This window comes from Emydura macquarii, unplaced genomic scaffold (genome assembly GCF_026122565.2).
Source record: "Emydura macquarii macquarii isolate MOO-44397 ecotype Brisbane River unplaced genomic scaffold, CSIRO-AGI_Emac_v2 contig_1045, whole genome shotgun sequence".
NCBI classification, from domain to species: Eukaryota; Metazoa; Chordata; order Testudines; family Chelidae; genus Emydura; species Emydura macquarii.
The window spans coordinates 14,990,675-15,005,106 of record NW_027131182.1 but is presented as its reverse complement, the minus strand read 5'-3'; the positions used below and the strand labels follow the sequence as shown (position 1 = coordinate 15,005,106).

At 42.8% G+C, this 14,432-nt stretch overlaps 1 protein-coding gene across 1 annotated transcript in view; it reads right to left on the bottom strand.

Moving 5' to 3' along the window:
• The window catches only part of EGFLAM (EGF like, fibronectin type III and laminin G domains), an 84,783-nt gene that overhangs the window by 14,517 nt on the left and 55,834 nt on the right, over positions 1-14,432 (bottom strand). The window contains 4 exon segments of the mRNA XM_067545354.1: positions 3,367-3,556; positions 5,556-5,700; positions 6,798-6,898; positions 7,868-7,968. Of these exon segments, the coding sequence (XP_067401455.1) occupies positions 3,367-3,556; positions 5,556-5,700; positions 6,798-6,898; positions 7,868-7,968 (537 nt within the window).

Genomic DNA, 14,432 nt, shown 5'->3' with positions numbered 1-14,432 from the left:
AGACAATTTATACCAACCCTCACTAGCTACTCAGATTGTCTGCTCTTTGGGGCAAGGACCACCTTTTTGTGCTTGTACAGTGCCTAGCACAATGGGACCTGTTCCTGATTGGGGCCAATAAGCTCAACCACAATACAAACAGCAGCTAGTAACAAAGCCAAAGGAGTGGAAGAGAGGTCCAGGAACACACCGAGGAGAGAAAGACAAGATAGACTGAATTCAGTCTATCAAGCTTCATAAAGAAAAATCCAATAATCCAATAAACAGACCTCTCAAAACACCTGTCAGCAACTGATGACCTCTTCCTTTCCCATCTGTTCACTGGACAGATCAACATCATTATCATCCTGGAATATTTAAGGGCTCAACACAAAGAACCAAACTAAACATATCCAGTATGGTCCCTTCCCAAATTCAACAATATACTAATGAAATCTGTGGTCTCATAAATTATTAACAGAGGACTACATTTAAATGTCAGGCTTTGACATCTGTGGGACTGACCCTGTAAAGTGCTATTGGAAATCCCTGCTTGTGAGGAGACCATCAAAACTGTATTAGGAGGGTTATGATAGAGCCATATGGGTAGAGATGTAAGTAGAAACCTACACAACACCCATCTGTACTATGTCTATTGTAGTGACAGTCACTGCTGTTAGTTTTGCACTTGGATGAGCAACAAATTTAAGTAAAACCTTTGAGACAAAGAAAAGGACAAGGAATTGTTTTAAATTAATTGCAGAAGCTCCAGACTGACAGGTTCTCAGAGATTAAGATGAACAGACAGCTTCTGTTTCAGCCAGCGCATTCTCAGCTTCTAAGGACCATCCACAAATCCTGCATCATAGCAGGGGGTTAGGCTGACTGACCCTTGCGGTCCTTTCCAACCCTATGGTTCTATGATCCTGCTGTTAAAATAAAACTCCCGAATGACACTGAGGTATTCCAGTTTTCAATTTGGTACTGATGAGTACACTGAAAAATCAAGCTACTTCTCCTGAATCTCATGCCTACACCAAATTCCAGGGTGTGGGACCCTCAGAGTGGCAGAAGAGGAAGAAGGGAGCTTCAGCAAGAACATGCAGTATTAAAGGTGTCTGCTGAAAATCCTTAGCCCTTCCCTCTTTGCCAGCACTTTGATTCACAGTTCTTTGTGGGATTCATAATTCTGCCAGTAGGAAGGATTTGTACACATTCTGTGGTCCCTGATTTATACCTAGTATAAGCAGAATAGAAAGGAAAGTCAGTAACCAGAAAAGCTAATAGACTTGAATGACTAATTCCAGTTTATATTATGTACAGGTTTAAGTTATTTTCCATACTGTTTGCAAAGCTCCCATGGTACACAATACACAGCAAGCTCTGCAATTGTGTGGAGGAATGTAACAAAGAGTATGTATGGTTCTATCATTCAGCTTCAGGTCATACATGGGAAAATCCAGCATTTATATTAGTTGATGTTGATTATTAATGGATTATTTTATTAATGGATTAGTATGGAGGACACATGGCTGGGAATGACTGTAGCTGGGACCCAAAAGGCAATAAAGATTAGGGATCAGAGAATCTTAGAAAGGTTTTAAGATGTTTTCCATAGATTTTCATTCTATAGTGAAATTACTCTCTCTGCTTCCAAAACCCTATTTTTTTCAGTGTCTGCTTCCTAGGTCACTCTGTTCCCTTATTATGCTGCTCAGAAGTCTGGTCATTTTATCCAGAGAATACAGAGCAGTTGTTAATATGTTTCATACTGATCGCTGCCTTTGACTGCAAAACTACAAAAGAGAAGAAAGATGACTTTGTGGCTGAAGCACAGGACAGAGTCAGGACGTATCAGTTCTATTCCTGACTGCCACTAACTCACTGTGATTTGAACCAGCGACCCCTGGTTTCCCCCCTTGGGCAAATCGCTTATTCTGTTTAGATTGTAAGTGTGACAGACATGGCAATTTCCTGCAATATTTTTGGGACACTTTACTGAATTAGGTTTAAATAGCTTTGGGGGTCATTGTATTATGAATGCAATGTTAATGTATCATTGTGGGGACTGTATGTAACTTCTCTAAGTAGAAGACGTGGCCAATGTGTTATGAGCTTCAAAGGACTTTTTTAAACAATGTGCCACACAAACAAACAAAGATAAATGGATTTCCCTAGGAAGTACACGGTGAAGAGGGGATACAGGTTTCCACCTCTGCACCCAATCTTTTGCAGCACTGGGGAGAGAACCATTGTCTGTCTGATAATCTATTCATGGTCTCTGCAGATCAAAGACCTAGGCTGCATAAAGGAAAGGCTAACTTATGCATAAGGGTTCTTGTTCTGAGCAAAAAAACTGTTATGAACTTGTGATGACAGAAAAACACTTTGGTGGGATTTGAAGGACTGAATCCAGAGCTCTTATTGGAATTGAGGGTGATCTCTGGTAAGCTTATTAGCATCCATGCAGGTTCTTTTATTGTTTTAAATATGTTTTCTCTGTAATACTTTTACCATAAGAATAAATTTGCTTGCTTAGAAAGAGCTATGTGGTAGTTTATAACCATGGGCAGTTATGTTGTTATAGCCTTCAAAAAGAAAGCAAAATGCAGTTGCTGGCCTGGTTCAGCTGTCTGGCTTGCCGGGGAACTCATGGTGTCAGTGCGGAACTATGCGGCCTGGAAAAAACCTGGTCAGGAGTGAAAGACACTCAGTGCTCCACTCAAGAGAGATGATGGCTGAGGAGCCGGAAGCCAGGAAGAGAATATAGGTGCAGTTGCCTTGAACTATGACAGTAAAGACATTGAAGGTCTCATCTTCAGAACCATTTGTAAAGTGTCTAGAAAAAGGTTGATGAAATATACACAAATATATAATTAATAACCTTTAGGTGTCTCCATTTCCCCATCTGTAAAATGGAGATGGTAATATTTACTTCAGAAAGATGCTGTGAGAATTTACTCATCATATGTTGTTAAGCACATAGGGCTCCCAGGATGAAAGGCAACAGAATTGTTATTTTGCTGGTTAGAAAGTGCTTTGGCTAGTGTACTGGGGTCTCATGATTTGGGGAGAAGAGTCCTTTATTATGCCAACAATTCTGCATGAATCTGAAATTCTTGCCTGGGAGCTCCCACATTCCCTGGGGCAACTGCTAATGGATGCCCCTAGGCCAAAATTTGTTGAGGGCTTGTTTTCACTGAGTGTTTGAAATACAAACTCAAAATTCTTTACAGAGAACAGAGAAATACTATACAAAACATACAGACCCAACCCCACTCCCCCAAACCAAACTCTGAACACAACCATTTCATTTTTCAGTTGGTAGAAAATAACCCTATTATTCTTTTTTAACACCTATAAAGGACTCCATAACATTGCACTTACCTACATCAGCACCGCTTAAAGCCTTCCCTAGTGGCCAAGGTCTCATGTCAACTATTTTCCCATTGATTACGAGTGACTGAACGCAGCCCTGAAAGCCACGGTTGGTTCCTGTTGCTCTGACCAACCAGTATGCACTAGGCGCACCACCAAGATAGAAAGGTGTCCGGAAGGTAATTTTACTATATTGGCCCTACAAAGTAAAGCAGAGCTGTTTAACCATCTTGAATAACATGTGATAGTCTATGATAAACTAATAAAGGCAGATAATTAAGCTATGCCATCGTAATCACATTTTTCCCCCTCAATGAAGAAAAAGCTGTCTTTGAGGAAAATTAAGGTGTCCATTAGTAATTCTCTCCCACCCATTCTTCCTACCAAAATATTATCACCCTAAACATTTACTTTTATTCCTATTTCTTATCTTGATATTATTGATCCATTAATGTAAAGAAAATTAATGAACCATTTGATTGTGAGGACATGAGGTTGTCTGCCCTTCCTTTGCGCCTCCCAGTATAACTAGTTTTCCTATGTTTGTGTATTAATATTTACACTCCATGGGGTCCAGACTAACTTGATATTTGTGTCTTAGACAGCACTGAGCAAATTGTGAGTGCTAAATAAATAATAATAAATTAAGCCCTGGTGTTAACAGGACTGATTTCAGTGGAATTACACCCATTTATGTCATGGCTAAATTTATTCTACATCTTTTGGTTTTTTAGGCCAAGACTCAACTTAAACTTTTTACTGGTATAATTATGTTGGCAGGGGTGTGATTTTTTTGATGACATAGTTATGCTGGTAAGAGCCCTAGTGCAGATGCAGTTATACCAGGAGAAGGTGCTTTACACCAGTACATCTTATTTTGGTTCCCCTATCAGAGTAAGTTATACTGGCACAAGCACTTTTATAACCAATATAATTGTGCTACCCTTAAGGGCAGTTCGCCACTTTAACTATGCCAGCATTGTTAAAGTGCACAACTTTTAAGCGAATACAGAGTCTTAAGGTTTTTTATTTTAAATACTACCTTTAGAGTTTGTAAATAAAGGTCTAAAACCAAATCTAGTGATATAACATCTAGAGCCAAATCAAAACCAATCCTTTTTTTGGGGGGGGGCAGGGGGTGGGGAGGGAGGAAGGAAGCTGCTAGTAGTGGTTGTCCTGAGGGTAGTAGAAGTAACAAGAGCTGAGTTATTGGCAATTGTCCACTAATATTGTCCTTGTTTTCTCCTCAGGTCACAGGGAACCAAGTCAAGATATCTTTCTTTATAATATTTATCTTGGTTTTGTTACATGAAATCACTGGAGTTAAATGGGACCTCACTCAGGGCACATTCTGGCCCTGTGTCTCTAACTATATGACTGCTGTTATTTTTCTTTTCAGGTCACTCTTAGATATTTTAGTATTTTTCCTTTTACAATGAACCAGTGTTTCTACAGTTTTTCTTCAGCTTTCTTTTTATTTTTATTTAATCAAAATAATATTGAGATCTTTTGTCTTTGTGGCCCTTGTGTCAGACATGTGCATATGTGTATGTCTCTGGGGCCCTGTCGCTCCTACGGGTGCAACAATGGCATGGATATGGTGCTGCAGCTGTGCTGTTGTAGTGCCATAAGGTAGACACTTCCTACAGCGACATTAGGGGTTTTTCTGTCACTGTAGGTAATACATTTATCTGAGCAGCAGTAGCTAGGTTGATGGAAGAATTCTTCCATCAACCTAGATGTGTCGACACTGGTTGCTAGGTTGGCTTAACTAAGGTGCTCAGAGGTGGGAATTTTTCATACCCATGAGCACTGTAGCTATATAAACCTAACTTTTAAGTGCAGACCAGGCAGGGGGGTTGGACATGTGTGAGTATGTGTGAGAGAGAGTTTTTTATTTGGATCAGGCAGCAGAAGGGAGCAGATATGGGATCTCATAGAAAGGAGAACACATCTGGAATTAGGTAGGTTGGCTGTAGGATTGCTGAACACTGGGAAGGTGTAGTGAGGAAATCAGGCCCTTTCAAATATTCAGACTATAGATTTGTTAATATTGATTCTGGTTCATGCAACTGTTCCATCCCTAATAAAGACACACACATTTAATCAGATCTATTACAATACACTCACTGTTAGGAAGAAATGCCATCAAAGTCTACAGAGAGCCAAGGCTGAGCATTAGGAATACAATTACTTACTGGAGATTTACCAGTGACTGGAGTGTCATTATCCATCCTGAGCCAGCCAGTCAGCCCATCTCTGAACACAGTGACACTGTGCCAGTTACCCAGTTTGATTTTGCTTTCACTCATAATGACTGCAACTCCAGTCCCACAGTTGAATCTGCAAGAGACAGACAGGGAGTACAAAATGACAATTTCTCATTAAATAAATTACCTAACCTTGTTTTTAGACTAAGAAGATTCCTTCTCTTCCCAGAGCCTCTCTGTTTCTCTTTTCACATTTAAGAGCAATATAACAGCACTCAGACAATTGAGCTGTATTTGGTCTGTTTTAGTGCAGATAAAATATCTTTTCAAATTTTAAACTTCCTTTAATCTGTTTCCTTCTTCCATGTAGGGGACTTTGCATCCTCTGGCAATACAAAGCATATTGCAAAACCTGCCAACTTTCTGAAATGGTTTCAAGATGCAGAGTATTAGAATTTGAGTTGCTGCTATTACAGTAATTTCTCTTGGGAATTTTCCTAGCCCCCTGCAGCTATAATAATAATACTGGGATTCTATATGAAACTCGGGTTGTTTGGTAGTGATTGACAAAGAGGCCTCAATAGCAGTCCATTCAAGGCTGATGTGCAGAAAGCATGCTACTTCCTCTGCTTCTTCTCCAGCATATGGGTCAGGTTGAGGTAGAACAGAAATGGGGTTAGAACACATCATTCCCTTTTGCTTTTCCCTCATCTTTATAGCAATCGCCATTCCATTTAATAAGTGCCAGATGTAAGTCCCTCAAGATATCCTTTAAGATGCCCCTGTACAGATTAGAGTAATATTAGACTGTTTTTTCTCCTTTTCCTTTAAAGCTCCTCAAGCTCCTAACTGGTCAGTGATGTGGGACCAAGCTCCAGTCTCAAACTGGAGTTCTGCAGAGTAACACGTTGTGCTACCACTAGACTCCTGGGCTGGCTGCATCTCCTTTGTTTTGAAAACTTTCTTGGGGTTCCCTTAGTTATGAAGCAAAGTAACTAACTGTATACACCTACCTACACCACTGCTAGTGGCCTGCAGGTATTTCTGGCCTTGCTAAGAAATAATAATGTTCACTTTGTGAAGGAGTCCTCAGGAGGCAGCCGTCCATAGTGCCTGAGCTGGGGGAATCCTCTGCTTGGGGTTACAGGACATTTAGGGCCCTTTTTCACTGTACACAAGGGCTGGAGTAGGGGTGAAGAGCTCACCCTGGAAGGGCAGTACATCATTTACCTGAACTGGATGTTGCGTCGGATTATCGCCAATGACATAAAATCGCCACGACCATGCTCATTCTCTCCACAGTACAACAGCAAAGCGTCCTCTGTTTCAGCCTGCAATCAGTATCAACATGCAAAAGTCAGTCTCCACCTCCCGGCTATCAAGTAAATGCGCTAATGGAAGTAATAGTACAGGAACCATGAACTATTTCTTAAAGATGGGCACAAACAGGGGGCAGTGATATGATTTTGAAACACCATTTTTTCTTGCAGAGTCAAAATTAGAAATGGTTCAATTCCGAATCCTATATTTGATGGGCATCCACTATTTGGGTTTTATTTGAAAGTGGTTCAGATTTTGGCCCACCTCTTCTACGTATACTATCATATTGCAAAGGAGCAGATATACAAACTCTGATTTATTCATGGAAAGTGTTGGTTAACCTTAATTACAGGCTATCAGCTCCACCTGCAATAAATAGCATGAATGCAAGTGAACACAGAAATTACACTGTCAGATCAAACCACCGGTCTAACTAGTCCAGTATCTACTGTTTCACAGAAAGAAAATAATGATAATGATATTATGCTTGGTGGAAGAAAGAAAAAATAATGTCCTCATCTCTGAAGATGATCAGTGTATGTTGTAAAGCATGAGAGACAACTACTCATCAGTGAAACAGCAAGTTCAGTAGTATTTAAGTAGTTTATACGTATGCTGAACAGATAGACATTTACAAAAATTTCAAACATAATGCATCCTAAAGTTCACTCATACAGCTCTGTCACAGTAAATGAGTACTAACCTGCGATTCCTCAACACTGCTATTTCCAGAACCTTCCCTAATAAAAGACTACTAGCAGCATGGACAAACATCTCAGCTGACACCATCAAAATCATTTTCACTTGTGGGATGCAAACCAGGATCTCCAGAGATGAAGATTACAGATTAAGTCACTGCAATACCTCACTTCCAGCATAGGCTTTTGAAACTACTTACTCTTCCACTGTGCCTTCCTTCCATTAGTGTAAGTGAATAACATTTAAAAATGCTTTGTGAGTTTTGGATTGTTTAAACTTACCCGGAATTCAAGGGTAATTTGGAACGTCTGATAGGAATTTTTCAGTGGTTCAAAGACAATGTACGAGTAGCCAAAGAACCGAAGATACTGGATAATAATATCTGAAAGGCAAAGATAAGAGCATGTTGTTTAGCAATGTGTTCAAATATAAAATCAATATATACAGTTAGCACTAGATAACATCAGACAAAACCACAAGACAGAGTTCCTCCAGGGACAACTATTAGTCAGCACCAGTCAACAATCTGTTAACCTATTGCTTTGTCCTCCTACCACCTTTCAGAGCGAATTCCCTCCTTCCTGAGGATCTGCTGAACTTGGACAGAAACCGCATATTCGGGTCAAATTCTGCTCAACAGCTTCATCAGCGACATCACTGAGTTTCATCTAGATTTTCACTGGTGTAACTGAATGCAGAATTTGGTCCTTGGTGACTCATCTTGATTTAGGAAAATGTTTAACACAGAGACAGCAAGGCATTTTTTTCCCTCAGGGAAGAGGAACATATCTGGAAAATACACATTTAGTCAGATTCCAGACTGCAGTAGGCCAGAGAACATCTAGGTGACTTAGAGCATGTGTAACAGCTCTGACATTACCACCACTTCTCTGTGGCCAGTTTAGAGTGAAAGGCCAGGGCAGCCCAATGCCCTGGCAATCACTGGTGGCTATAATGGTCTCATATCAGCCCTCACGCTTCTCTAGCTTATGTCAGAAGGTTAGCCCAGCACAGGGCAGCCCCAAGATTGGGAAGAGCACAGAGGTGTCTCAAAGACACCTTTGCATGTCCTGGTCCTGTGGAGCATCGAGGACCCCTCAGCCGGAGCTCAGAATGTGGGCTATTATCTCTGTGTCAGATATAATAAGATAGGAAGGATGGAGGGTCTAACCTTTCTCTATTACTTGTGTTTGGTATGATTTTTGCCTTCCCACTTGTACACAAGTACAGTTATTTTTTCAGCTGTAATGCAAAGAAACAAAATAAATCTTAGACTGATGCTGACCGAGCTTTAGAGAGACAAGGTTGGTGAGGTAATATCTTTTATCGGACCAACTTCTGTTGATGAGAGAGACAAGCTTTTGACATGGGCACTGGGTATGTAAGGCCCGGGAAGGCTCAGCCTTCCCTGACAGCCAGGCGTGGCTCTGCCCCCTTCTGCTGTATCCTGCTCACTTGGGCCTGACAGCAGAGGCCCTCTCTGCTGAAGTGGGAGGGCGAGAGCTGGGGTGCAGGCGGCCGGCAGTGGGGGCCAGCCAGCCACTGGCCAGCTGTGGAGTGGGATGGGCTGGGATGCAGCATGGTGTGGCACAGGCTGGTGCGGTGGCGCTGCGCTGCTGGGGCCGGCTGGGCTGTGTCGGCACTGCGAGGACCGTGTCGGAGATGTGGCCAGCTGGGCCGTGTTGGCATTGCGGGGGCCAGGGCTCGGGCATGTGGCTGGGAGTTCTCTGGGGACTGGGGCGGACCAGCCAGCATGGGGCTGGGTTGGGCTGGCGGCACTCCGGCAGTTGAGGGGAAGGATGGACTGGTGCTTGGGCGTGGTGTGGTAGCACTGGGGGATAGGCCAGCCAGCCTGGGGGCCAGGGTGGGTTGGGGCAGTGCTGGGGCATGGGCTCCAGGTGTGCTCAGGCCGCCCCCCTCGCACTGACTGGGCCCACCTGGCCAACCTGATGCTTGGACCGCTGGGGGAGCTATGATGGGAGAGGGGGCAGAGGGGGCTGGGCTTCGAGTGGAAGGGGCAGGGCCGGAGGCTAGCCTCCCCGAAAAAGCGGTTCATGAACCGCCCATGACTTTCGAGTTTACACAGAACTCCTCTTCAGGTCTGGGAAAAATATTCAGGAGTGTCACAGCTAAATACAAGGTGCAACAGATAGTTTAGCATAAGTAAACACATATTTCAAGGGCCCATTCAAGGTGAAGTGGCCCATTAACACCTCTCCAGTCATGGGGGAAATAAAGTTGGGAGGAAAGGCAGCTGAGGATGGGTAGCTGGTGGGTTATAGATTGTTGTAATAAGCCATAAATCCAGTGTCTTTGTTCAGTCCATGATTTTTAGTGTCCAGCAACGTTATGAATTTAAGCTCCCAAGCTCATCTTCTGAAAGTGTTGTGCAGTTTTCCTTTGAAGATGATGTCTGATAGGTTAGATATAGAGAGATCACTTTGTGAACAGTGTTCACCCACAGGTGATACAATGTTTTCCCTTCCCTCCTATGCCTGGAGGGATGTTATCAGGCCACTTCACTTTGAATGGTCCCTTGAAATATGTTACTACTTATGCTAAACAATCTGTATCTCACTGTGACACTCTGAGTATGTTTCCCAGACCTGAGAAAGAGCTATCTGTAAGCTTGTCTTGCTCACCAACAGAAGTGCCACTGTAAGATCACTTGTGTGGCCACTCTATGCCTAATAAAACTACCTCCACAAGTGGTGGTGGCTATGTCAGTGGGAGAATCTCTGTCCACATCAACGCTACTGTCAGTGTAACTTACATTGCTCACGAGGTGTTTTTTCACAGCCCTGAGTGATATAAGTTATATCAATAAAAGTGATACTGCAGACTAGCCTCTAGCTAAGGCCTTATCTATACTAGAAAGTTTTGTTGACAAACGTTTTGCCGGCATACAGCCACCGCTGTAATTAAAATCGCTGTTGTGTGTCTTTACTGTCTCCTTCTGTCAGTGGAGTGCATTCACACTATCAGCTCTTTTGTCGACACAGGGAGCAGTGCACTCTGGGTAGCTATTCCACTGTGCAACAGACAGGCACAGCATCACACAATGACGGTTTCTGAATCCCATCATTCCATGGGTATCCTACTAGTTTGACAGCTGCTTTTAAACTGCCCTGTCAGCCAAGCTGACACTACTGAACACAAACACAAGAAGCCCACAGAAGCAGGGGACGGGAGCGTGAGTGAGTGTGTGTGTGAGAGACACACACACAAACACGGAGAGAGACAGACAGACAGCGCGTGTTGGGGGACAGTGAGTGTGTCTGCACTCATCCTGTCTCTTTAAGTTCTCACAACAGCAGCTGGAAGTAACCAATCCCAAGGCAGAAGCTGCTACACAGACAGCTCATAGCTGGCATCCCCAGTTCCCCCATCTCTCTCAGAAGAGACGGGTCCAGTACACCTAAAGGGGCGAGGAGAGGACACAGCCCACACCTCCCTCCCTGGCTCTGCATGGCACATCAGGAGTTACACCCCTCCCCTGTAGTTTAGGGCAGGCAGGCAGGCAGGACTGTGTTTGCTGCGCTGTGGAGTGAGCTTCATGGTGAGTTAACTTGAAAACTTCCTGGGGCTTTGAAAGGGGAGGGGCGGAGGTGGCGGTCTGCAGAGCAGCCAAGCTCAAACTGCTTACCAGAGCGGCACTCACGATGGCATGCTGGGAATAATCAGGAGGCTATTTTCAGCGATATAACCTAAGGACAGTGTCTACACACGTTTTTTCTCAAAAACTCTGCTGAAAAAGGCTCTACGCCTCTCATCTAGGTGGTTTTATTTTGTCGCCAAGACAGGACAATTTTGTTGACAAAAGGGTCGTTGCGGTGTATACGCCAGGATTGTTTTGTCAACAAAAGGTGACTTTTGTCGACAAAACTCTCTAGTGTAGACCAGGCCTAAGACTAGAAAAGTAAGGAACCCCTCTTCCTTAACAGGTGCGACCACTTGTAAGAGTAATAATGATAATGATAATACACAGCATTTTCCATTTCCAAAAATGAACAAATGTTAACCAATAATCTGTGGGTTGGCAGGTACTGTTATCATTGTAACAAAATAGGGGATATTTCTGAGTCAGTTATATTTCATTTGGTTTGTGAATGCCATTTAAGAATGTAACCTTTGATTGTGACTGTGAGCATTCATTGACAGCAGGAATTTGACACCTAGTGGGGAAGCTGTGTCTAGAAAGCTGTGACAACGCCATCAAGGGCCATCGGCAATTAATGGCTGTATTCTTGTGAAACAAAGGGGATGTAACCAGTAGGGCCACTGACTAGGAACGGACCCTTTTCATGGAAGGCCATGTCTACACTACCACTTTTGTCTCTCTCCAATTTGTCCACATCTTTCCTAAAGTGTGGTACCCAGAACTGGACACAATATTCCAGTAGAGGCCTCACCAGTGCCAAATAGAGTGGGACAATTACCTGTCTTACATTATGACACTCCTGTTAATATACTTCATCCTTTTTTGTAACTTCATCACGTTGGCTCATGTTCAATTTGTGATCCACTGTGATGTCCAAATACTTTTCAGCAGTATTACTCTATTATTGCCATTTTGTAGCTGTTCATTTGATTTTCCCTTCCTATAAGAAAGACTTCGCACTTGTCCTTAGTGAATTTCATTTTGTTGATATCAGACCTCTAATTTGTCAAGGTCATTTTGAATTCTAATCCTGTCCTCCAAACTGCTTGCAAGTCCACCCAGGTTGGCATCATATGCAACTTTTATAAGCATGCTCTCCACTCCATTGTCCAAGTCTTAATGAAAAAAATTGACTAGTACTAGGACCCAATACTCATTAGATATGCCTTCCCAGTTTGATAGCGACCCATTGATAACTACTCTTTGAGTACAGTCTTTCAACCAGTTGTGCCCCCACCTAATAGTAATTCATCTAGACCACATTTCTCTAGTTTGCTTAAGAGAATTCCAGTATGACTGTGTCAAAATCCTTACTAAAATCAAGAAATATCATGTCTATTGCTTCTTACTTATCCACTAGGCCAGTAACTCTGCCAAAGAAGGAAATTAGGTTGGTTTGATATTATGTGTTCTTGACAAATCCATGCTGGCTATACCTTATAACCCTATTATCCTCTAAGTACTTCCAAACTGATTGTTTAATAATTTGTTCCAGTATCCCTCCAGGAATTGAAATTAGACTGATTGGTCTGTAATTCCCCAGGTTCTCTTTGTTCCCCCTTTTAAGGATAGGTACTATGTCATTGTCAAGGCTTCTGGGACCTCACCCTTCCTCCGTGAATTCTCAAAGATAGTTGCTAATGGTTCCAAGATTGCTTCAGCTAGTTTCTTACATACCCTAGGATGAATTTCATCAGGCTCTACTGACCAGAATACATCCAATTTATCTACATATTTTTTAACCTGTTCTTTCCCTGTTTTGGTTTGTCTTCTTTCCTATTTGTCATTAATATTAACTGGGTTGAGTATCTGGTCACCATTAAACTTTTTATTGAAGACAAGTAAAATAGGCATTAAAGAAATCAGCCTTTTTGATGTTCATCTACTATTAGCTCTCCTTCCCCACTATGTAGAGGAACTGCACTTTTCTTCATATTGTTCTTGCTCCTAATGTATTTAAATAACCTCTTCTTATTATCCCCTTATGTCCTTTGCTAGGTGTAATTTATTTGGTGCTTTAACCTTTTTGATAATGTTCCTACATGATGTAGTCATTGCCGATCTGTTCAGGGTCACACCTGGCAGTATCATTACTACCCATGTGGATGAACAACATGGGGTAGTGGTCAGAGGGACAGATGAGCCTCACTTTTCCATATTGTCTTAGATGCAGGCTCCAAGCAGGCAGCACACCTCCCAGGACTTCATGTCCAGTTAGCACAAGGATGCCTTGGTCCCCCTCAGAAGCTTAGATAGCTGCTTTCTAAGTCCAGGAAGCCATTTCATTTCCAGAAATAGAAGTCCAGCTGGATGTGGAGGCAGGAAGGATTGTACCCCCCTAAAGGCCTTGGAGCAAATCCAGGGACTCACAAAAGGAGGTGAGCACACACTGAAAAGACTGCATCCAGCAGTTTGCTGTTTTCCATAGATCAGTATCTCCTGTGGGTTTTTAAGGGTAAAGTGTGTGTAAGAAATTCCTTCGCTAATCCTGGTGTCCTTGCTTTACTGTTGTGTTGTCTCTCAAAGGGTGAATTTGAAATCAGAGCTCCCACAGCCAGGTGGTCACTGAGGGGAACATGTCTAAGTAACCTGCGGGCTCAGGAGGGCTGAGGTATTGGTGCCAGGGTCTAGGTGACCAAATTGCAGGGGTCCACTGGCCAAGAAGAGTGTCAGACATCAGGTCTGCAATAAGGGGTGCATCTGAGAAACCCAGAGCTAGGAACAGCGACCATCACTACTAGACCCAGGAAGCTTAGTAGCACTTGGGATACAGCAGCTGGATGTTCTCACACAGATTGGGATATTATCACACAGTTTAAAGAGCAGGACTAGACCTACTTGTGCAATCTCTGTTTTCCAGATGGAGAAAATGAAGACATGGAGGTTAAGTAACTTTCTCAAAACCACATGGTGTGAGAGCTGGGATTAGAATGCTGACATTCCTGGCTACCACTCCTGTACACAGACTACTAAATGAAGCCTGTCCCTGTAGTCTATAGAAGTCCTTCTTCCCACCCTGCTGAAGGATAAGCAAGTCAGGCAAGACAGTTGGTGTTTGAACTGAGAGAGAAAGAAGCTGACCGAAGTGTTTACTGTTACCTTTAGGGCCCTGTTAAGAACAACCTGCATTTAAAATAATTGTATATTTTGTTGGTTTACCATGAAACTGAATTTCTTCCCTCAGA